This window comes from Molothrus ater, chromosome 15 (genome assembly GCF_012460135.2).
Source record: "Molothrus ater isolate BHLD 08-10-18 breed brown headed cowbird chromosome 15, BPBGC_Mater_1.1, whole genome shotgun sequence".
Taxonomy (NCBI): domain Eukaryota; kingdom Metazoa; phylum Chordata; class Aves; order Passeriformes; family Icteridae; genus Molothrus; species Molothrus ater.
The window spans coordinates 7,608,046-7,629,940 of NC_050492.2; the positions used below are offsets into that span (position 1 = coordinate 7,608,046).

At 48.0% G+C, this 21,895-nt stretch overlaps 1 protein-coding gene across 1 annotated transcript; it reads left to right on the forward strand.

Annotated features, from left to right (window-relative positions):
* The first annotated feature begins 10,575 nt into the window (after positions 1-10,575).
* IRF1 (interferon regulatory factor 1) lies at positions 10,576-16,207 on the forward strand. Its single transcript, XM_036392053.2, has 9 exons — positions 10,576-10,710; positions 11,679-11,770; positions 11,960-12,136; positions 12,447-12,496; positions 12,623-12,758; positions 12,925-13,050; positions 13,651-13,694; positions 14,540-14,675; positions 15,128-16,207. The coding sequence occupies exons 1-9, from the start codon at positions 10,616-10,618 to the stop codon at positions 15,223-15,225; spliced, it is 954 nt and encodes a 317-aa protein (XP_036247946.1). The 5' UTR covers positions 10,576-10,615; the 3' UTR covers positions 15,226-16,207.
* The last annotated feature ends 5,688 nt before the right edge of the window (positions 16,208-21,895 follow it).

Consider the following 21,895-nt stretch of genomic DNA (forward strand, 5'->3'; position numbering starts at 1 on the left):
GTCTGTCTCTACTCTAAAGTAATCTAAAAGTGCCACCATCACAGCAGAAGATGGAGCACAAGAAGGAGAAGGAGAAAGACAGAACATGCCCAGATTCTTCTATCTTACTTCTTGAACCCCCATTCTAAAAACTCTAAAATTCTACTTTTTTACTTTGTGACAAATTAACTATCATTCTACTTAAACTTTTGTGGCTTGTACATCTTCATATAAAGTTGGTAGTGTTTTCTATGAGCTAAGATCAAAGGCACAGGTGTTTTTGACTTTGTGCTAAGGTTTTTGAGAGTCTTCTAGAGTAGCCAGAAGATTGTGTTGGGTTCCAGCAGTGGGGCACAGGGGGTCATCCGTGTGATGCCTCTGCCTCGGGTTTCCCTGGAGCGGGAGGGAGGTGACAGCCCAAAGGACGAGGTGACATCAGCAGGGCGGTGCAGCCGCACACGAGTGAAGCCCAGGCAGGGGAGCGCCCATGGGACGCTCCTGGACAGGTGTCCCTGGATTCACAGCGTGCACTTGAGAGGGGCCAAAAAGTGGAGGAAAAGGAATGAGTTGGTTTGGCTCCAGCTACAGCGGCCGTGGGAAACACCCAGGAATGGTGAGCAGAAAGGAGAGAGCAGAGCCTGAACACGGCGTGATGAAACTGCCCACGAGGAAAAAATGAGCCAGGCTGCTGGCAGAGCTCATGGTCAGCAACAAAAAAAGGAACTTCAGAATCTAAAGATACTGGGAGCTCTGTCTGGGTCACTGTACCCTCAGATCACTGCAGACACCTGCCCTCCGACCCACCTGGATCCTGTTTCAGGGGAGAACTGCTCCAGCTGCAGTTTAATATTAACTATGACCTTCTACAGAAAGTTCAAAAGAATCATCTTTTCTATCATGCCCAGGGAAAAAAGAAATCATATAGCTAGTACAAATATATGCTGGATTATGTATAATAATTTATTGTATTTTAAGTGTATACTATAGTCTGTTATACTATATAAGTATATAGTATATACTAATATATGTGTTATACTATATATAATTAGTACAGTATAATATAGTATAGTATATCTAAGTGTTATACCATATATAATATATATAATAATATAGTATATCTACTATATTATACTATATTTTATATATATATATATATATATATATATATATATATATATATATATATGCTAAAATTCCAGGGAGTTCTATACTATATTTTAAAAATACATCATATATAATTAATAACCTCTATTATATAATTTAGATATAATATTTTGTGCAATTTTTCTATTTTACATATAAATCATCTTGTCTAGCACAGCCAGGGAAAACAGCATACCCTTAACGTGAAACAACACTCTAACTTCAAATAACCTTTCCTACTTCCCTTTCACACTTGAATTGACCCCGCGAGCAGCATTACTCATCCCAAACCAATTCTGGTTTCCTCCTCCGGGCTCGGCCAGGGTCAGCGCACGGAGCGGGTGCCGGAGCGGCCCCGGGGGCTCAGGGCAGGAGCAGCCCCGTGCCCCGCGGGGGTTTCCCGGCACGGCCGGGGATTCCTGGCACGGCGCTGGAATTCCCGAGAATCCCGAGCGTCCCGAGTGTGAAAAACGCCAATCACTTGGTTTTAAAATTTTAAAAGTTTAGTAGTAATATAATGGCTATAAAAATAGTCATATAATTAGAGTAGTAAAAATTTGGACAATTACGATTTAGGACAATATGAGAGAATAAGTACAAAGAGTTATGGACGGTCCGGGTACCTTTTCTAGGCAAAATAAGCCTGAAAAAGAACACACGTTAACAGAGGATTAACCCTTAAAAGCCCGTTGCATATTCCTACATCTCATCCATGATGCATAAATTCCATTCAAACACAGGATCCTGTCTGGTCAGTGTCAGCTTCTTCATCTTAATCCTGACGGCATCTTCAGGGCCGAACGAGGCGGGAAGAAGTTCGTTTCTTCTGATAATGGAGCAATAAATTATTTTTCTCTGAAATATTTAGGTATCCTGTGGCTGCTATCTGGTGCGAGTACCTCATTCCTTTCTTAAAAAAAAAATATCCCACATGCACAGCTTCTATTTTAACTACGAAAGTTACATTTTAACCACAAAACTACATTTACCATACTATTAAAATGTTAATAAGAATGACTTAAGAAAATTAGTGCAGCATAACTTTCTAACATACATATAACATTCATTTCAATATTTGCGAAAAGCCAATGATAAAATTCTCATTTTCCGCGCCGAGCTCCCGGCCCTGGCTCCCGAGCCGGCCCCGCAGCGCCCCCCCGCGGCCGCGCCCCGCAGCGCCGATTCCCGGAAACCGCTCCCGGCGCCGCCGCTCCCGCGGGAAACAGAAACTGGGCGGGGAGCGGGGAGGGAGCGGGATGGGAGCGGAGCAGGAGAACGGGGATGAGCCAGGGGAGGGGACCGGAGGGTCGGGGAACATCGGAAACACATAATTAACTAACTAACTAACTGACTGACTGCCGGACTAACTAACTGACTGACTGACTGGCTGACTAACTGACTAACTGACTGACTGCCGGACTAACTAACTGACTAACTGACTGACTGGCTGACTAACTAACTAACTAACTGACTGACTAACTAACTAACTGACTGACTGACTGACTAACTAACTAACTAACTAACTAACTGACTGACTGCCGGACTAACTAACTGACTAACTGACTGACTGGCTGACTAACTAACTAACTAACTGACTGACTAACTAACTGACTGACTGACTGACTAACTAACTAACTAACTAACTGACTGACTGACTAACTAACTGACTGACTGACTAACTAACTAACTAACTAACTGACTGACTGACTAACTAACTAACTGACTGACTGCCGGACTAACTAACTAACTGACTGACTGCTGGACTAACTAACTAACTGACTAACTGACTGACTGACTGACTAACTAACTAACTAACTGACTGACTGACTGCTGGACTAACTAACTGACTGACTGACTTACTAAATAAATAAATAGATAAATAGACAAATAAATAAATAGATAAATAGATAAATAAACTATCTGACTAACTAACTAACTGACTGCCGGACTAACTAACTAACTGACTGACTGACTAACTAACTAACTAAGTAACTAACTAACTAATTAACTAATTTAATAATCTGACTAACTAACTGACTGCCTGACTGACTGCCTAACTAAATAGCTAAATAAATAAATAATTATCTGACTAACTAACTGACTAACTAACTATATAAATTAATAAATAGAAACAGACAAACAATAGTGACATGAAAATTAAGGGAAAAAAAGAAGGGGAAGGGGGAAGGATTAAAGAAAAAGGAGGGCAAAAAAGGCAGGGCAAAAAGGGGAGAAAAAAGGAGAGGGGATGAAAGAAACAGGCAACGAAAAAGGGGAGGAAAAGGAAGGACATAAAAAAGGAGGTCACCAAAAAACAGGGGACATAAAGAGGGACATAAAAAAAAAGGGGATACAAAAAAAAGAAGGTGGGACAAAAAAAAAAAAAAACACAAACAAAGGGAGGGGACAACAAAACCCCTCTGATCTGAGATTTCAGCCACAGCTGGCGAGTTGGTGGCTAGGAATCTCCACTGGGACTGCAGAGGATGTTAAAAATAATAAAAAAAAATTAAATCCATGTTTATTTCAGAAAAAAATCACTCCCACCAAACGGGAAGGCGATGAGTTTGAACAAGGAGTCATGTGGGACAGCTGGTCCCTTCCCCAGGGTCCCCCTCGCTGGGTGCTGCTCAAGGGGTCCCCATTCCTTGGCTGGGAGAAAGTTGCAAGTGGTCCTTCCCTCCTTGCAGATCTGCCACTGTCCCTGAGCAGTGGCTCAGCTGAGTCCCAGCTCCCTCCTGCAGCATCCAGCTGGATGGAGGTGTCACTTGGCTTTTCCTTTTTTCTTGGGGGGACACAACCAGTGCTTACATTACCCCCTTTGAGAGCATCAAAAATCCAAGAGCCAGTAGTGACAGCTGTGACTGCTCTGACCCCAGCAGGACAGGAGCACCACACCTGCCTCAGGCAGATGTTCTTCAAGCACCAAATCTGAGCCTTGCTTATGTAATTTGTGGTATTGTATGTTAAGGCTGCTGTTCTCCCTCACAGTCTGTGTCTGAGCAGAGTTGGCATCAAGGTTAAAAGCCAGTCAATAATTAAAATATAGGTAATACAACTCAGATGTTTTAGCTCATGATTTTCACTCTCTGCTATGGTCCTACAAGATCTTTGATGCCACCATGGCTGCCCTCAGCTCTGGGACCAGCAGCCCAGCTCAGCCCAGGTCCCATCCTGCTGCTCACCCACGGTCTGTCCCAGCTGGGACAAGCCCTCTTCCCACTGCATCCTGCCTCCACTTCCTCTTGGCACCCTCTTTGCACAAAGACAGGACAGACCATTTCAAACAAAGCAGGCTTTATGGATGTTCTTTCCAAGATGAAGCCGAGGTGAAACACTCACAGGTCACTGCACTGCAGCCTCCACTTCCAGCTGACTTCTCCTGGAGGGCTGCTGTCCATCCCCAGGGTGTCCCTGCTGGTCTGTTCCAGCTGCTGGAGGGCAGCAGGAGGGGCTGGGCAGGTCGTGGGGTGGCCTCCAGGAGCCCCCAGCAGCCCCTGCCAGCCCTGGGGAGGGCTGGAGGCACAGCAGCACACGGCCACAGGCACCGGCCTGTCCTGCCCTGCCCTTCCCTTCCCACAGCTGGGAAGTTTGGCACCTTTTCCAATCAGCCCAGGATGGAGCAAACTTCCCCAGGCAGGAGCCAGATGAGAGGCACAGCCACCCTTGCTGCCACGTGCTGCTCGTCCCTTTGGCTTGACTCCTGCTCTGCAGGTCCATTCACACTCTCAGATGGACACTCTAAGGGCAAATTAGAGAACTTGAAGATACAACTCTTACTTTTTCCACTGATCTCAGCCCCAGCTTCCCTGGCAGGACTCCAGCAGTCTCAAGTGCACGGATTCCCATTTGATTTGGGGGTCAGTGGCCAGGAGGGCAGGACCCCAGGGCACCCCAGCTCAGCACAGACCCATGAGCGTCCTACAGCTGCTCTGCTGTGCCCTGGGTGAAGACCCAGTGGGAGATTCCAGGTCTCTTTGGCCTTTTTAAGGAGCTCAGGCTGCTGCAGGTCTGCACCCTTGTCAGCAAAACTGCCAGAGCTGCCAGGTGCCTGCAGCTCACAGAACTTCCCTCAGCAAATTGCTCATGACATGTCTGTGTCCTCCTTCAAGGAGCATGGAAAGTCCAAGACCATAAGTGAAGTTTTTGCAGTTTCCTTTATTCCCACCAAAACAAGCACACAATCTTGTTTGGTCTAATTAAAAAAATTTGCTGTGTTATCATTGGGAAAGACTGGAATCATTTTGAGTCTTGAGCTAGGTCTTTCCAATTCCAGGAAACTGTAAACGGCCCATCCCCAGTTATATTTATTGTAGCCTGCAGATCAGAGCACTTGCTGGGATTACATCATGCCAGCTGGGCAGAGTTTCAACATTTCTGACATTCATTCTCCTGCATGTGCTTCAGCCAGAGTTCCTTTCTGTAAAATAGGCATTTATAAGAAATGGAAACAGCTTGCAGCTAGCCCTGAACCCTCACGGCTTCCGACCCAGAAGCAGCTCGTTTTGGTTGGCTGCCCCTTGGCAGTTTTTAAGGCTGATACTCCATCCCTGCCCCTAAAAAAACTCACTCTGCATTAACCCCTCGCTACCTGGAAAGCCTTTGGGAGGAAGAGGCATTTCCTGCCCACAGATGACCTCGGTCACCAAACTGTGACAGCAGTTGGGTGCTCCTTAGTGGGAAACCATGGCAATGTTTGGGTTATAGGAACAGCTCTGCACCCATTTTTTAAGTCCCAAAAAGGAAGGTTTGTTTCTGAGTTGATGGGGAAAAGGAACAGAGGCAGATACGGGGTAGGGGGAAATTGGAGAGGGCTTGAATTGAAGCAGGTTTCTCTTAAAGCAGGTAGAAAAGAGGAACAAACAAACCTTCACAGAGTGGGGTCTGGAAGGGCTGCTGAGCCTGGTGGGCAAGGGAAGGTCCTGATGCAGAGATGGAAGGAAACAGCCAGGGCCATGAGGAAAGAGATAAGAGTCTCCCTCTCACAGTGCTCCAGCTCTTCCCCTCCACAAACCCCTGCCCCATCCTGTGGTTGTTCACTCCCCCCCCAGTTACTGCCTGGGCATGCAGAATGGGCTCTGCTGCCTCCCTGGGCTCACTACCAAGTCACCAGAGGCAGCTTTCTGTGGCAGCCCCAGCCCCAGCTCTCCCTGTCCCCATCTCCCCATGGTCAGAGCACACATTCCCCACTGTGGACCTTCTCCCCTGGCTGGGTTCACAGGGGAAGGGAAAATCTTCAAAACAAAGACTGTCAGGAGCTCTTGGTACAAGCTCAAGCTCTTTCCCCCAGGACACCTTAGAGATTTAGAACCCAAGGCTCACCTGGAGGTGAATGCAGCTCTTCAGTCTGTGCCCACCTTGGCAAGCATGCCTGCCCTGAAGTGTGCTGGTTTTCTGCCCTTTGCCTTCCAGCTCCTCAAAGTGTTCCTGGATGTTCAGAGCCTCAGGTTCACCCCATGGCACACAGGGTTCTACATTAACCACGATTTCTTCCATTAGCACAGGATCAGAGCCACCCTGAGCTGCTTAAACAGGAAGAGCAATGATGCCAGAGAAAAAAGACCCCTGTCTGAGCCTCTGTATCTGATCCATAACCCCCCTCCTTGGAGGCCATGCCAGGAGCTCCATGGCTGATGTCATCCAGGTCACCTTTTTGGTATCAGTTGGATTCCCAGGAGCTCTTTATCTCAGGGCACTGGCTGAGAGGGAGAGGTCTGTGTTATAGAATAACAAACACAACTTGCTGGAGGATGAGTTTGGGATTGAATTTGGTTTTAATTAAAGATACTATTAGATATTACTTCTGCATTCAACAATCCTAGATGGGGATGCCCCTGGATCAAGTAAATGTGATAAAATATGTCAGTGATCTCTGTCTTATCTTACTGATAAAACAAGGGAAATGGTAATTCATGGAGGGAATATGAAAAAAGGTGTCCAAGGTAAGACACCTGTCAAATAAGGCTGGAGCAGGGCTATGATTCTGCAGAGAATAAAGATGTTGACATTATGGAAATTCTTGGGTGATTAACTGGGTGGAGCAGAAGGGCTTTATGGCCAACCATATGACTCCCTGAGATTATTCCTTCATTATACTTTTATACATGACAAATTTAAGTGTATATTCTTGCTACCTTAGGTAAGCTGCTGAAAGGGTGGTTAGTGTAGTGAGATAAATGATAGGAAGGACTCAGTTTAATAAGGAGAAGGCTTTGTAAGAGTGCTGGGAGGGAGCCTGACACTCAATAACATTGTGGAGACACAAGTTATTTCCTTCTTTCAGCATAAAGATAGCAAAGAAACAAACGAGCATAAGGGCATCCCAGGCTGGGCAGGCCCTGCTCCATGGAAACGTGCCATGCAGATGTGGGGCAGGACAGAGATAGAAAGGTCAATTAGGTGTCATTAAGCAGGATCTGCCTGGGTTTAAACCCAAGGAAAGAAGGGGAGATTGAGGGGTGGGGCTGTTAACTTTCCTTCATGCATTTCTATTCTAGGTCAATTTATTTGGTGTCTGATGTCAATTCCTGACAAGATACAGACTAAAAAAGGCAGTAAGGGTCTCAAAAGTACTGAAATCATGAATCAAAAAAAAGTTACTGTTCAAAATTCATTTAAGGTGTTTGATACATTTGGTATGTGCAGATCTTGGCCCATGAAACCAGGAAGCTCAGAATTCATTTTTTCTAAAGCTGGGTGAGCAATGAAAGCAAACCATGGGAGGCTGTAACTCAAAAGCATAACCTTTTTTTGTCAATATTTATGTTGTATAAGAGGTGGTGTGACTATTTTTGTAGATGACATTTACACTGAAACATCAAATATCTTCTGTCTTTTTCAGGTTATGTTTATGCTAGTTTCTATTTGTCCTAGTAATACCTAGTATCTCTCCTTCTTTGATTATTTTTTAATTTACCTAATGTGTTGTATCTTTATCTACAGTGAAATCTCGGTGGTGAATGGTGCCTCTCTCAGCATAAAGACCCAACTGGAGGATCCCACCACAAGTTAAGTGTGCCAAGCAGACAAAAAACGTTAGTTAAGAGAAAGCATGGGACTCCTACAGGGTGTTTCTCTGCAGTTGAAACCAACCTGGTTGGGGCTTTTCTTTTATCTTTGTATTAAAAGAAGAAAACTTGCCAGAGCAGGCAATCAGTGCAGTGGTGTCACACTCCTGTCTCAGCTGCCCATGCATCTTTGTACCTCTCCCCAGTATAAATTCCTGTTGCATATGACTACAAACCTTCATTCAAATTATGTAAGTAATTAAAAATGCTCGAATATTCTGCTGAATAGAATGCACCTTGAAGTCATTGGGTGAAAATCTAATCACCCTGTCATACAGTTACAGTGGACTGAAGAGAAATCCTGATGGCTTCAGTAGCCTTCTGCCATGCTGCCATTTCCCTTCCTCAGGCTTCCTCCAAGAGGGATAAGAGGGGACAACACCACTGGCCACCATTTATCATAGAATCACAAAATCCCAGGGTGTTTTGGATTGGAAAAGACCTTAAAGTTGCCAACACCTTGGAATAAGGACACCTTCCACCAGACCAGGTTGCTTCAAGCCCCATCCAAGCTATCCTTGAACACTTTCAGGGACAGAACATCCTCTCTGGGCAACCTGTTGCAGGGTGTCACCACCATCACAGGCAAGAATTTCTTTTTAATATCTAATCAGAACCTATCCTTCTGCTAAGCATGAAGCCATTCCCCTTGCCACCTGCCGCTGGTGTGCTGAGGCCAGGCGGGTACCTGGCGCAGGCTGGTCCCTGGTTTAGGTGCACCGTGATGTGCACAGGAAATGCTCTGGCGACTCCACCGTCTCTTCCTGAAAAGGGGGCTGGGAAGGGAACAGGATATCCCTGCGGGACGGGGGCTGGGTCCCTTGGGAGGACGGGGACAGGGTCCCTCCATGGGACAGGGACTGGATATCTCTGTGGGACAGGGACTAGATCCCTCCATGGGATAGAAGGTGGATCCTTCGGTGGGACGGGGGCTCGGCGCTGGATCCCGGGCGGCGCTGGTTCCGGCGGGGGAAGCGCGGGCGAGCGGCGGGGCGGGGCCGGGCCGGCAGCGGGGGAGCCGCGCCCCCCGAGCCGCTGGTGCTACAACAGCGTGATTTCCCCGAAGTGATGCTGCGGCGGCCGCCAATGACGGGCGCGTCCACCCCTCGCCGCGGCGCGGATTGGCCGGGCGGCGGCCGGGCCCGGGCGCGGGGAATCCCGGAGCCGCCGCGTTATACCCGCGGGCGCGGCCCGCGGCTGCCAGAGCCGGGCGGCGGGCGGAGGGTGCGCGTCGGCCGGGAGAGCCACATCTCGGCACAGCAGGGCACAGCGCAGGTGGGTCCTGCTGCACCCTATCCCATCCTATCCTATCCACCCTATCCCATCCTGTCCCATCCTGTCTTATCCTACCCTATCCCATCCCAGCCTCTCTTATCCCATCCAGCCGTTAGCCCCCGCTTTGCGCAGCACGGAGGCTCCAGGGGAAGGAAGGCGCCCCGCAGGGTCCCTGGGAGCGGTGCCAGGGGCTCGGCGCCGCTGAATTGCGCTGGTCGAGAGGCGGCAGCGCCGGCCCCCGTGAGCGGAGCGGTTGTGGAGGCGGAGCGGGGGCACTGCCCCGCAGCCGGCGGGGTGGGCACCGCGCGTCCTCCTGCGGGCAGCGGCCGCGGGGCACGCACAAGCCCCGGGGGACAGGCTGGGCCGGGCCGGGCTGTCCGTGCGGAGCCGCGGGGCCGGGCTCGGCTCCTCTCGGCCGCTGAGCCCCGGCGGAGCGGAGCGGGCGGCCCGAGCCCCGCTGCTCGGGGCAGCTCTTGGCACACCCTGGCCCGGGGCGGGCACTCTCCGGGACTCCGCCGAGCGGGTTGTTGGTGAAAGTTAGAAACGCGTTCTTGGGGCAGTCTTGGGCCGTGTGTCTTGGAAAAACACCGCAAACAGGAAATTATTTGTGCGAAGGAAGCGCCAGCAGGACCGGTGCTCGCGGCGCTGCTCGGGACGGGTCGCGGTGGGACTGGGGATCCCACCTGCAGCAGCACCGCTGCCCCTGCCTTGCGCAACTTAATTAATAATAAACTTTTGAGGAGAGGATTTTGCAGTCGGTGGCTGTAGGGCGGGGGGGCACCCGCACCCGGTGGCGGTGGTGGCGGGACCCAAAACGGGCTCGGAACCGGGCTCAGAACCGGGCTCCCCGCGGGCTGAGCGGTCCCAGCAGAGCTCCCCACGCAGCACGGGCTGAGCACCCAGTGCTGCCATCGGCCTCTGCCGAATTCCAAACCTTGGCCCTGCTTTGGAGCTGAGCCAGGCGGAGCAGGAAGCACTTCCCTCCAGGAGAGGGTGAGAGCCACTGAACGAGTTGAGACTCTGGAAAAGTAGCTCTCGGTAGCACACTGGTGATGCTGAGCACAGGCGGCATGGGAGGGGCGACACTGCAGAGCGCTTAAAACAGCGATGAGAGTTTGTCTGACCTGTTCGTCACTCCTTGCACAGCCAACATGCCGGTGTCAAGAATGCGCATGAGGCCGTGGTTGGAAATGCAGATTGATTCCAATCAAATACCTGGACTGATATGGATTAACAAGGTGAGGCTGCTTTGTACTGTCATCATCATTAGTAGTACTACTTGTGTAGCATTAATATTCCTTGTTCTTAAATGACACTAAACACAAGTCAAGATCATAAAGGAAAAGACATGGAGAAAACCTGCCAGCATTATGCTTAAAAAGCAACAGCTTTTGTTTGCAGAAAAGATAGCTCTGCTTGGTACACAGTGGAGTAGTTCCATTTTTCCTCGGAAAATTCCCAGGAGGGGAATGATAAATTGCAATGAAAACATTCTGGGTATGTTGGAGAATGAAGAAACTTTCAAAATCGCTTTTAACTCCTGCTGTTCATTGAGCCAAGTCACCTCCTGTTCCAGATAAGCAGCTGCTGTTACACTCCAGTTGCTTCCATTTTTAAGATCCTGCCTGAAGGAAATGTTGGATTTTTTGGTCTGTAAGGCTTATCCCTGTTACCAGGGTGTAGCACAGGTCGAGATCACTGAGTTTATTGAACCAAGCCTCTGAAGTTTCCATATCCACCCCTAGAGGACATTTAAGCTACATTTTTTGTAGGATTGCTGCAGGATATTATGGGCAACTTAAAAAAGGGGATTCTCTGACAAAATCTATCTAGAAAAAATGCTTTAATTTATGACATAATAATAAGTTAGATGCAATGTATTGAAATTATTTGGGGATAAAGTTGATAATATTTCTGACTTCTACTGTACTGTAGTACCTTTGGGTTTTTTTCCCAATTTCAGAAATCATATAAAGCCTTAAATGCCATGAACAAAATAGATGGAAAAATGGCTATTTAATTAAAATATTGATTAAATAACCATTGTAGTTATATGCCAATAGTTATAACCCCCCCTGCTCTAAAATACAGAGCAGGGGTGTTAGAACATTTCTGAGATGCAACTGAGAACTCTGATTAAATCCATCATTCCAAACTGGCATGTGACATTTCTTTTTAAATTCAAATCTCTACTGGTTAAATTTCAGGATAAAGGATCTTTCAGATCCCATGGAAACATGCAGCTAAGCATGGCTGGGACATGGAGAAGGATGCCTGCCTTTTCAGGAGCTGGGCCATTCACACAGGTGGGTGCTGCCTTTGCATTCCCATCACTCACATGACTGGCTTGAACAAGGCTTTTTTTTTGCCTTGCCTTACACTGGTAGTTAGATTAACTACTAGCATATATGCCAGAAAATAGAATGTTGGTATCTTTTGGTGGGAAAAACCAGCACTGGGAAGTCTAAAATACACAACCCATCTCTTATTTATAGGAAGGTATAAAGAAGGTGAGAAAGATCCTGATCCAAAAACCTGGAAGGCAAATTTCCGCTGTGCCATGAATTCCCTGCCTGACATTGAAGAAGTGAAGGATAAAAGCATCAACAAGGGCTCCAGTGCTGTCAGGGTTTACAGGATGCTGCCACCCTTGACAAAGCACCAGAAGAAAGGTAAACCCTTGGCAATCCACTGCTTAAACAGCACTTAAAGGTCCTGCTCTATACAAGCAGGGGGTGACTGACCTGTTGGTAGCACTGGTGCTACTGGGCTTGCTCACTGGGCATTGCTGGGAACAGCTTGTACAAACAGTTCATTTTATCCCAAATTCCTTAAACATGCCCAAAGGCAGCATCAGGGGGTCAGGGGTATGGCTGGTGGTGGCAGTAGCTGAGCTTGCTGAGCAGGTTTCAAGGCTGCAAGAGCTCACACTTTCCTAAAATGTGCAGCCCTTTCTCACATTCGTCTTATTTTATTTCACAGAAAGGAAGTCAAAGTCTTCAAGAGAGGCAAGAAACAAGAGCAAGAGAAAGGTATGTATGTGTCTGTAGAGGCAGCTTAAGAAGTTAGAGGTTTTGGTGGTTTTCTTTCTTAACTTTTTTCATATGGGAACTTGCACGTTCTTAGACAAGTCTTTCATGCTTTACCCTTGTTTTCAGTGTTATGAAGAGACAAGGCTGAAAGAGTCAGCAGAAAGCTTAACCAACACTCCTCTGCCAGATGACCACAGTGGCTACACCATTCACGACTATGCAGGGCAGGAAGTGGAGGTGGAGAGCCCAGCCATCACCTTAGGTAAGACGCTGGGTTTAGGGCTGAGCAGAGTGGAAAATGCCATTTGTGCTAAACCCACGGTCCAAGATGAGTCCTGGGGCTGGGGCAGCTGCAGTGTCAGAGTGGGAGGGAGGAAAGAGGGCTGTCTGTCTGTCCTGTGAGTGCCAACCCCTGGTGCATCCCGCAGACCTGTCCTCCTGCGAGGTGAGCGGCTCCCTGAGCGACTGGAGGCCACCGATGGAGGTGACCATGGCTGACAGCACCAACGACCTCTACCAGCTCCAGGTGTCTCCCCTGGCTTCCTCCTCAGAGGGTGGGTATTTCCTTTTTCCCAGCCCAGCCTTTCACTGCTCTGCTGGAGGCAAGGCAGCAGGATGATGAGTGCCTGGGCCAACAGGAGAAACAAGAGCTATCTTGTAGAAAAAACAACCCCCACCTGATAGATTTTGGGAATTTGGAGTTACCAAACCAACCAGGGTGCAGAAGGGAAGAGCTGGCACATGCCACCTACCCATGGGTGAAAGGCTCTGAAATGCCTCCTGCTCCAGCAGAGATGGTAGAGGTAGCCATGCTTGCCACTGAAAGAAATAATTATTGTGGATAGATCAGAGTGGTTCTTCACTCGGGGTGCAAATCATCTTCCTCCTCTCACCTTCCACAGCAAGTGGGCTCTGCTCTGTTGAGCCCTGGGGAGGCATCAGAGCTGGCTGGAGCCCTGCACCTCCACATGCAGTTGCTGAGGAGCATCAGAGATGAAGGGCTGTGAGGAGTCGGGGGAGGGCATGAGTAAAATGTGGTCATGTTGTGTGACAAGAGAATATGAAGCAGGTTTTGTGGTGAAGAAACAGAAGTATGAGAGCTAAAACTTGACATCTATGTTTTCTTCCCCTTTTTTTATGTGCTTACAAAACAGTCACAGACGAAGATGAAGAGGAAATAAATCAGGATATTTTAAAGGTAAAAGCAGATTTTCTGGTCGGAATAAAATTGTCCAAAGTTGGTGTTTGTACCAAGAGAGAAAGGGGAGCAGGGATCTGATCCAGTCTCAAATGAGCTGAATGTACTCCTTCTTAATGAGGAAGCCTGAAAAATTAAAAAGAAAGCTGCTTTGCAATCATGAACTGGAGAGGACACACCAAGGGAAATATTTACCCTTCATGTGAAAGTCAGAGGAAGTTACTGAGTACTGCTAGGACTAGAGGTTCATAGAATCAAAGAATCATTAAGGTTGGAAAAGACCTCTAAGACATCAAGTCCAACCATCAGCCCAGCACCACCACCATGTTAATTAAACATGTCCTCAGGTGCCATATCATCACTTTTTGAACAATTCCAGGGATGATGAGTCCACCACTTCCCTGGTCAGCCTGTTCCAATGCTTGACAATCCTTTCCATGAAAATTTCTTCCCTAATACCCATTATAAATATATATATATATATATATTCCCTTGGCACAACTTGAGGCCATTTCCTTGCTCTCAGGTTGTTGTATTAGGGTCTGCAATGATCCTCTGGACTTTTCAGTTTTGCCCTTCCCCCACCTCTGACATGTTTAGCTCCTAATCTGCATTTCCAGACATGGTCATGCTCATCCCACTGATAAGATAGGAAGAGATGAAAAGGTGCTCCAGCCCTTGCTGTTTTCCATGAACTTTTTTTTTTAAACTGACAAAACAAGTTTTCTATAACTTAGCATGAGAAAATAGATCCTGTTGCTCACCTGTCTTCTAATTAATGGCAAGTAAACATTGCACCCACAGCAGGAAGGAGCAGTTTTTACCATCTCCTTGTTCTCTTGCAGCTGCTTGGACCAGCCCAAGACTGGCACAGCACCAACATTGGGGGGAAAGGCTTTCTGACCAACGAGTCAGGCACCCAGAGCCTGTGCAGCACCTACGGATACAAGGAGCAGGATGGGGACATTGACACCACATCAGGTACAGCTCCTGGGCTGGCCCTGACAGTCAGGGCCACAGGGGGATGCTGAAAAGGCACTGACTGGGAGGCAGCAAAGGAAATGGTGGAATTCACCATCCTTATGTTATGAGATTGCCAAGCAGCCTGTTGGAAGGCTGTAAGGAATTTGTTGACAAAAAAGAAAAGTCAAAAACAGCTCCAGTAAGCAAAGCCTGCAGATTTCAGGGTTACACATGTGTAAGTTAGGTTGGCTTTCAGGAACTCCTTGGAATATAACTGAAGAATTTCCTCTAGCAATAGCTTAAATGAAACAGTTTAATAGAAAGCATTTGATGTGTTTTAGGAAAATAATAAAGTATTTACTATCATCTGAGAAATCTTTCAATTTTTGATATTTATTTTTAATATATCTATATGCTATTTTGCTCTTGCTGCATTGATTCAGTGCCCATTCTTGGTTCCTTTTCCCTAGGAGAGATAGATTTCAGGCTCTACGACCAGAAAAACCTAGACTTCTCCTGGCTGGATACAGTGAGGCCAACCATGCAAGTCATTCCCTGTGGATTGTAAACCCTTGGCTTCCTCCAACCACAGACTGCTCTTAGATCAAAACTTCAACAAGCGTGGGAGAGTGGAAGAAGTTTTTTTTGTTACTGACTGAAGGATGAAAGTGGCTTTTCTATTCCGTTTGAACTGTAGGCCTGGAAGGGTTAGCATGAAAACCACCATGATCAATGTTCACAAGGAACCCATCCCACTGGCAGGACTCTGGTGCTCAAGGTGCTCAGCTGCAGCTCCCACCTCACTGCTCTGGAGGTGAAGCTTCTGCTGGAAGGTGTCACTGTGCCATGGAGCCTGAGCTGGTGGGGTGCCACAGGCCTGGGGAGCCGGTTACCATCCTCCCCATGTGTGCTGTGACGAGCACTTTACCCACAGAGTGCCTAGAGGAGACACTGCAGACAAGTCTCTGACTGTTAGTTTTGATTGCTGCTTACCTGTGCAACACTGGTGACGTTGAGCTTAACTGTCATTACACTTCTGGAGAGAAATTACGCTAATGGGCCATCTCTTCTTTGATTTACTCCATCATATAGTTCACCTTTCAGACCCTTCAACTCTGTAAATAGACCACTAAAATGTGAAGATTCAGTTTAGGCTTTGCTTCCACCTAGTCCATTCCCCAGGTGCACTCCTAGGATGCTCTCTGCCATAGACATGCCCGATCCCTTTCCCCAGAAGAGTTCAAGAGCTGCTGCATGAAACAATTTTGCACTGATAGGGGCAGAGCTCTTTATTTTTACCATGCCTTTTGTAGATTCCTTCTGGCACTCTGTGGGGATTCCTCCAGTACTGCACACCAGCTGTAACATCCCACAGATCTTCTGGATCAGCATATGCAGGCAAGTGCTGGATGGAAGAGGTTCTAATGTGTGTGTGTAATAGATAGGAATCAAATCACTAAGCTGGAAAAGATTATTTTTCATGTACATTTTATTTTTGTATATAAAGTGTTGTATAAAATGTTGTTTAATAAAATGTTTTATATATGACATGTTTACTTTTTCTCATGGAAGAGCTCTGAGGATGCATTCCAGCTTCCTTGAAAACACCCAAACAGATGCACTGTTGAGACAGTTGGAGGGGTTTTTTCATGACTCATGAAAGCACAAAGAATTTAGTTTGCTCTACCCCCCAGCCTCTTCCAAGTGCAGCTGGTGGGTGGAATCCTCCATGGCAGGGAAGGGGAGCCCTGGTGCTGGTAGTGAGTTTGTATTTGCCATCATCTGCGGGTCAGACCCGACTCAGAGCAAGGCTGTGCTGCAAAGTCCTGTACAGCAAGTCCCTGCTGTGGATGTTCTGTCAGCAGAACCACTGGCTTTGGTACTAGAGCAGCAGTGAAGGCCAAGTTAAAGACCTCAGGTCTGCCTAAAAAGAGAGCACAGGCACAATTCAGAAGGCAAGGGGAAAGCAAGCTGGTTTTCCCCTGAATATTTGATTCATTTGCTGTATTTCATGCTGTAAGGGTCTAACGTCATTGCATCATGTGTGCTTGGATACAAGTGAGGCTGAGGCAGTGTGTGAGAGGCACAGGCACTGACTCTGCCTGGAAAGCCCCTCTGCTGTGCTGGCCTCTGGAGAATAACTTCATTTTCTGGGCCAGAGCCAAGGAGAATATTGGGCTGCAGGAGAGGAAGACCCAGCCCAAGGGGCTGGAACAAAGAGGACATTTCCTGTGCCTTTGGCACAGGCTTTGCTGCACTGACCTGCAGGGCAGGGACAGATGAGAGCTCACTGAGGGAGGAGGGAGAGCTGAGTGCCAGGTCATGGGTCTCAAACGCAGCGCAGTGAAGTGGAGGGGCAGCCTGGGGAGGTCCCTTTTCAGGTCAATCATTAACCAGCCCTCCCTGGCAGCCCAGGAGGCACCTTGGGCAGAGAGCAGCTTCTGATGAGCTCAGGCTGGCCCTGCAGGAGGCTGGGAGTGTGGGGACTGTGCTGTCCCCCCAGAGCTGCCACGCTCCCTGGCCTGGAGGCCCCTGTGTTGGGAATCCCCTGCAGCTGGGAATCCCTGAGTCCCTGGGCTGCCTTCAATCACACACACACACCTAAAATCCTGCGGGTCTAGAGCAGGAACATGTTGTGTACAAGCAAAGAAATCGCCCACCAGATTCTCAGCCTTCCAGTGTTTAAAGTGAGCTTATAAAAGAGACAGAGAGCAACTTTTAACTGGGCAGACAGTGACAGGACAGGGGACATGGCTACAAACTGACACAGGGTAGGGTTGGACTGAATAGAGGCTGGGAAGAAATTCCTGACTCTGGAGAGTGCTGAGGCCCTGGCACAGCCTGTCCAGAGCAGCTGTGACTGCGCCATCCCTGGAAGTGTTCGAGGCCAGGCTGAGAGGGGCTTGGAGCAGCCTGGGATAATGAAAGGTGTCTGTGCCCATGGCAGGTTGGAGAAAAATGACCTTTAAGGTCCCTTCCAGCCCAAAGCATTTGATGATTCTATGATTCCATGAGCAAATTTGTGTCCTGGCCAGCTGCAGCAGCAGCTCCCACCAGGGAAAGAATGTGGGGCCTGCAGGCCCAGAGCTACCTCCAGCCCTGGAACAGGACCCCAGCTCAGCACCACCAGCACAAGGAGGAAATCAGGCTTAAGAGCCCTTGCAAGTTTACCACACGTGGGGGCAGGGGGCAGGAGAGAGATGGGAAACTTTCTATGATGCAAGCATTGCTAAAAATAAGGTGGAGATTGATTCACCCATTCATGCATTAAAAGGGGCATGCTTTTCACAAATATGCTTACATGCAAAAAAACCCCACCCCAGCATTGAAATGTTCACAGATAAAAGGTTCAATTCCCAAGATTTGGAAACAGAATAAAGCAGCAGCAAGTGCCTCACAGCTTGAGGCAGAGACATGCTGCAAGACTATTTTACCAGGATGCTGGAAATGCTTTCCCTTGCTGCCTGCCAAGGTACCTGCATGTCTGACTGCATGTTGGGTATTTTACCAGTGAAAAGTGGTGAAGTCCAAGGACAGAATTTGGTAGTTATTCAGCTATTGAAGCATCTGGATGGATAAATTCTACCCCCAGGTACATAGTGTCAGTTTTGCTGTTTTGAACTCTTTGGGAGGGGAAGATAAACAGAGTGGTGCTCTCCAGCTCAGGAGTGAGAGACTTGGGGGCTGCTATGCTGAGCTGGTGCCTGACTGCTCCTCCATCACCTCCAGGGCACGTGGGACTTGCAGAAGCAACAGACTAAAGAGACTTTTAGGCCACCTGTACGTAGAGAAGCATCATCAGCTCTTTAGCATTAACTCCCTGCACAGGCCATGGGATAGATAGATAGGCCATTAGATATCCTAATCAAGCTCTTCACAAACCAAATAAACTCTTCATAAACCCAACTTTTATTTTGTTAGAATAAGAGCTGTTTTCACCTGTCCTATGCACACAGCTAAATTACCTGGGAAGTGTTCACATCACAGGAGAGCAGGTCCCTGGGGAGAGCTGCTCAGCCCTTTCAAACCCAGCCAGAGCAATAAAGGAAAGTTCCTATGGGCAGGGCTCAAAGGGCAAGAAGGTTCTTGTGCTATGAACCTTGCATGACAGAGAGAAAGATCTAAAGGCAGTGAAGCTGTTGCAAAAATAAAGATAACTTCTCTGAGGTGGAAAACAAAAAGGAGTCGTTGTGTAATCATTGGGCATTTAGGAAATGAATGGAGCTACTGCTGCAGGCTTGGAAGGGTTTCCATCACCTACCCCATCCTTACACCATCACTGGCTGCAGCTCACCTGTGAGCCTTGGAACCATTCAAAAACAAACTAAAAAAATCCCTTTATTTAGCTTTAGAGCCTTAGGCCATCAGCAGAACAAAACTTCCTGAAATAGTGTCAGACATAATCCCACATGCTGAATGCAGGAAAGCTCGGCAGCAGCTCAAGCACAGATGCTGCATTCAGCTGGAAGCAGCTGCTGCCTGGTGCCAGCAGAGGTTTCAGGGCTGCAGAGGCAGGATCTCACACATCCAGCAACTGAAGCTTTACCCAGGGAAAACCTGGGACCTGTACACAAGGAGTCGTTGCTTTGCCCCCAGTTTTTGTCCAAATGGATTCTCAGTGAGTGGCTCAGCAGTGCCTGGGGAAGCCTCTGGCTCTTGGCTGCCCAGAGAGTGGCACCTCACATAGACTTTGCCTTCCAGGCAGCAGAAAGTCATCTTGCAGTTGTCCTTTCACCTTTATTTGCTGTGATGACTGAATCCTGATAATCACACACATTTCCAAGCAGTCACATGATTTACAATATCACACCTGGAATAGATAGCAGTGCCACAGCTATGAATTTATAACTGCAAAAAGCAGTGGGATATTTATTTGTGGTACAAAGGCAAACTATTGCTTAGAAAGCAACCAAATGTCTTGGACTACAAGCACTTCTCTCTACTGAGGATCATTCCTCCTCTCCAGTTCCACGAGGGCCCAATTTCCCCCCGTGTTTGTAAAAACACAACACGATAAAGACAGAAACTTCCTCAGGGCAAAAGCCTCTCTCAGAGAAGGAAAGAAATGTTATCTGTAGAAAAGTTAGTGCTAGAACTTAGAGGGGGAAATATCTTTCCTAGAAAGGGAGATAGGGAGGAAAGTCACATTTTCATGGACCAGCTGTATCAAAGTTGTGTTTTCCCTTTCACCAATTGCTTCAGTTCACTGCCTGCACCCTCTCCCACCACAGTGCTGCACTTCAGAGTTTTTTCTCCCACATTTTCCTATCCTCTTCAACATTTCTCTCATTGTTAACTCAGCCCTGTTCCTCTCCAGCCCTTCTATGTGCAAAACCCCCAAGGCAGTAATAAAAGCAACAAGAAAAGCAGCATAGTGGAACCCAGGCACTTGCACTATGTGAGACCTTTGGTCTCATTTGTCCTGATAAGGTCAGGATGTGAATGCAGCCAGCGTGGTTCCCTGCCATGCACTCTGTCCTAGCACAGCTTCCCCAGAGAAAGAAGGAGCTGGAAATTGGGAAACTTCCCATGGCCCCTTCCAAAGTTCCAACAAGAGCATGGCACACACTGCCATTAGCTGAACTCTCACAAAGGCACATCAACCCAAGCCAGTAGAAGTCATAAATGGCCTAAAACTTAGAAAATCTGCTCATCCTGCTGGATTTGGTCACCAAGTAGATATGAGCAGAGATGTCACACACAGGATGAAGGACTCAGGGCTGCCAGGCATGAACATTCCCAACCCACTGAGTGTCTTGCTGGCCATGGTGGAAGGGCAGTGCCAGATCACAGGCAGCATGACAGGAAGGTGGGAGATGGCCAGGAGCCACAGGGCTCAGAGATGAGGAGGGCCAGGGACTGGGCAAGGAGCAGATCAGATGACCCATCCAACCAAAAGCTCTGTGCCAGAAGTTACCAGGGTCTGTCTGCATCAACACCGAGGCAGTTACCATCTGTTCTGGTGTATGAGGCTGGAAATCTAACACAAACACATGGGTGAAACAGGCACTGGGAAACAGCAGGAGATATCCAGGAATAAGGGATCAGATCTGCAGAGAAAACAGGGCAGCAAACCCAGCCTCTCTCCTTGCTTTCTGACAGCTGACACGTGCAGCTCTCCTCAGCCTTTTTAGCTTCAAAATGATCCACTCCCTTCATTTTGCTCATGATTCATACAGAACCTCACCATGGAGCCTTTGAAGAGCCTGGCAGTCAGCCCCCAGCCAGCCTGAGGTGCCAGGTGGGCTGAGGGGTGAGAAGCTGTCACAGCCAGAGCAGCAGCTCAGAGCTCACCAGGGTCTCCCAGCTCCAGCAGGGAGCAAAGGCTGAGCTGGTGGCCCACCAGGTTGCCAGGGCACAGTCCCTGGGCCAGAAGAGCAGCAGAACATGTTAGCTGAGCTGTGGGGAGAGGTGGGTGCTCAGCTGTCACCAATGAGCTCAGCACCTTTTCTGCAGTAATGGTGTCACACTTCAGCCAAGGACTCCTGCCTGTTGTGCTTGTTCCCCATCACACAGCACACTGTGGTCACAGCATCAAAGCTGGGGCAAGCCAAGATGTGTCCAGCATCTTCTGGGGACCTTCCAGGGGAATTCACCTTCAACAGCACTACACAACAGCCTGAGCACAAATAGCTGCCTGCCAGCCACAGGCAGAGGGAAGGACTTTGTTCTGTTTGTGTGGATCAATGGCTGAAAACACAAAAACAAGGGAGTGGTAAAAGGCAGGTTCTCAAAGGAAGGAGGAAGGAGAAGGGTCTGAGGAACTCTGGGCAGCCAGAAAATAGCTGGAGGTTTTGCTCCTTTCAAAGCACGCGTGGTTTGGCATTGATAACACAGAGAATGAAGGACAGCAAACAGCATAAGAATACTGGCCCTGGTTCAAATTGAATTGAGCACAAGCATTACACATATCAGCTATTAAATAACAAGAGTCAGGTGAACCACAGCATATCCACTAAATATGCCCAGTTTCAATATCTCCATTGCAAGAATATGTTTCACTGAGTTTGTTCTTTTGTCAGCTTAATGTTACAAAGATTTCACCAACAGTGTTCAGGCAGCAGAAGCTAACTGGGAAGACAAGTCCAGACAGGTACCAGCTTTGTTTTCACCATTTTTCTTGTTGAAGAAAGCAGGAAGCAGAGTGGGACTGTGCTGGCCTGTTCCAGCCTTGTGGAACAGGCTAGTTTAGGATATTTAACAATTCTGGAGGGATATGGCATAGATTACTAGTGGCA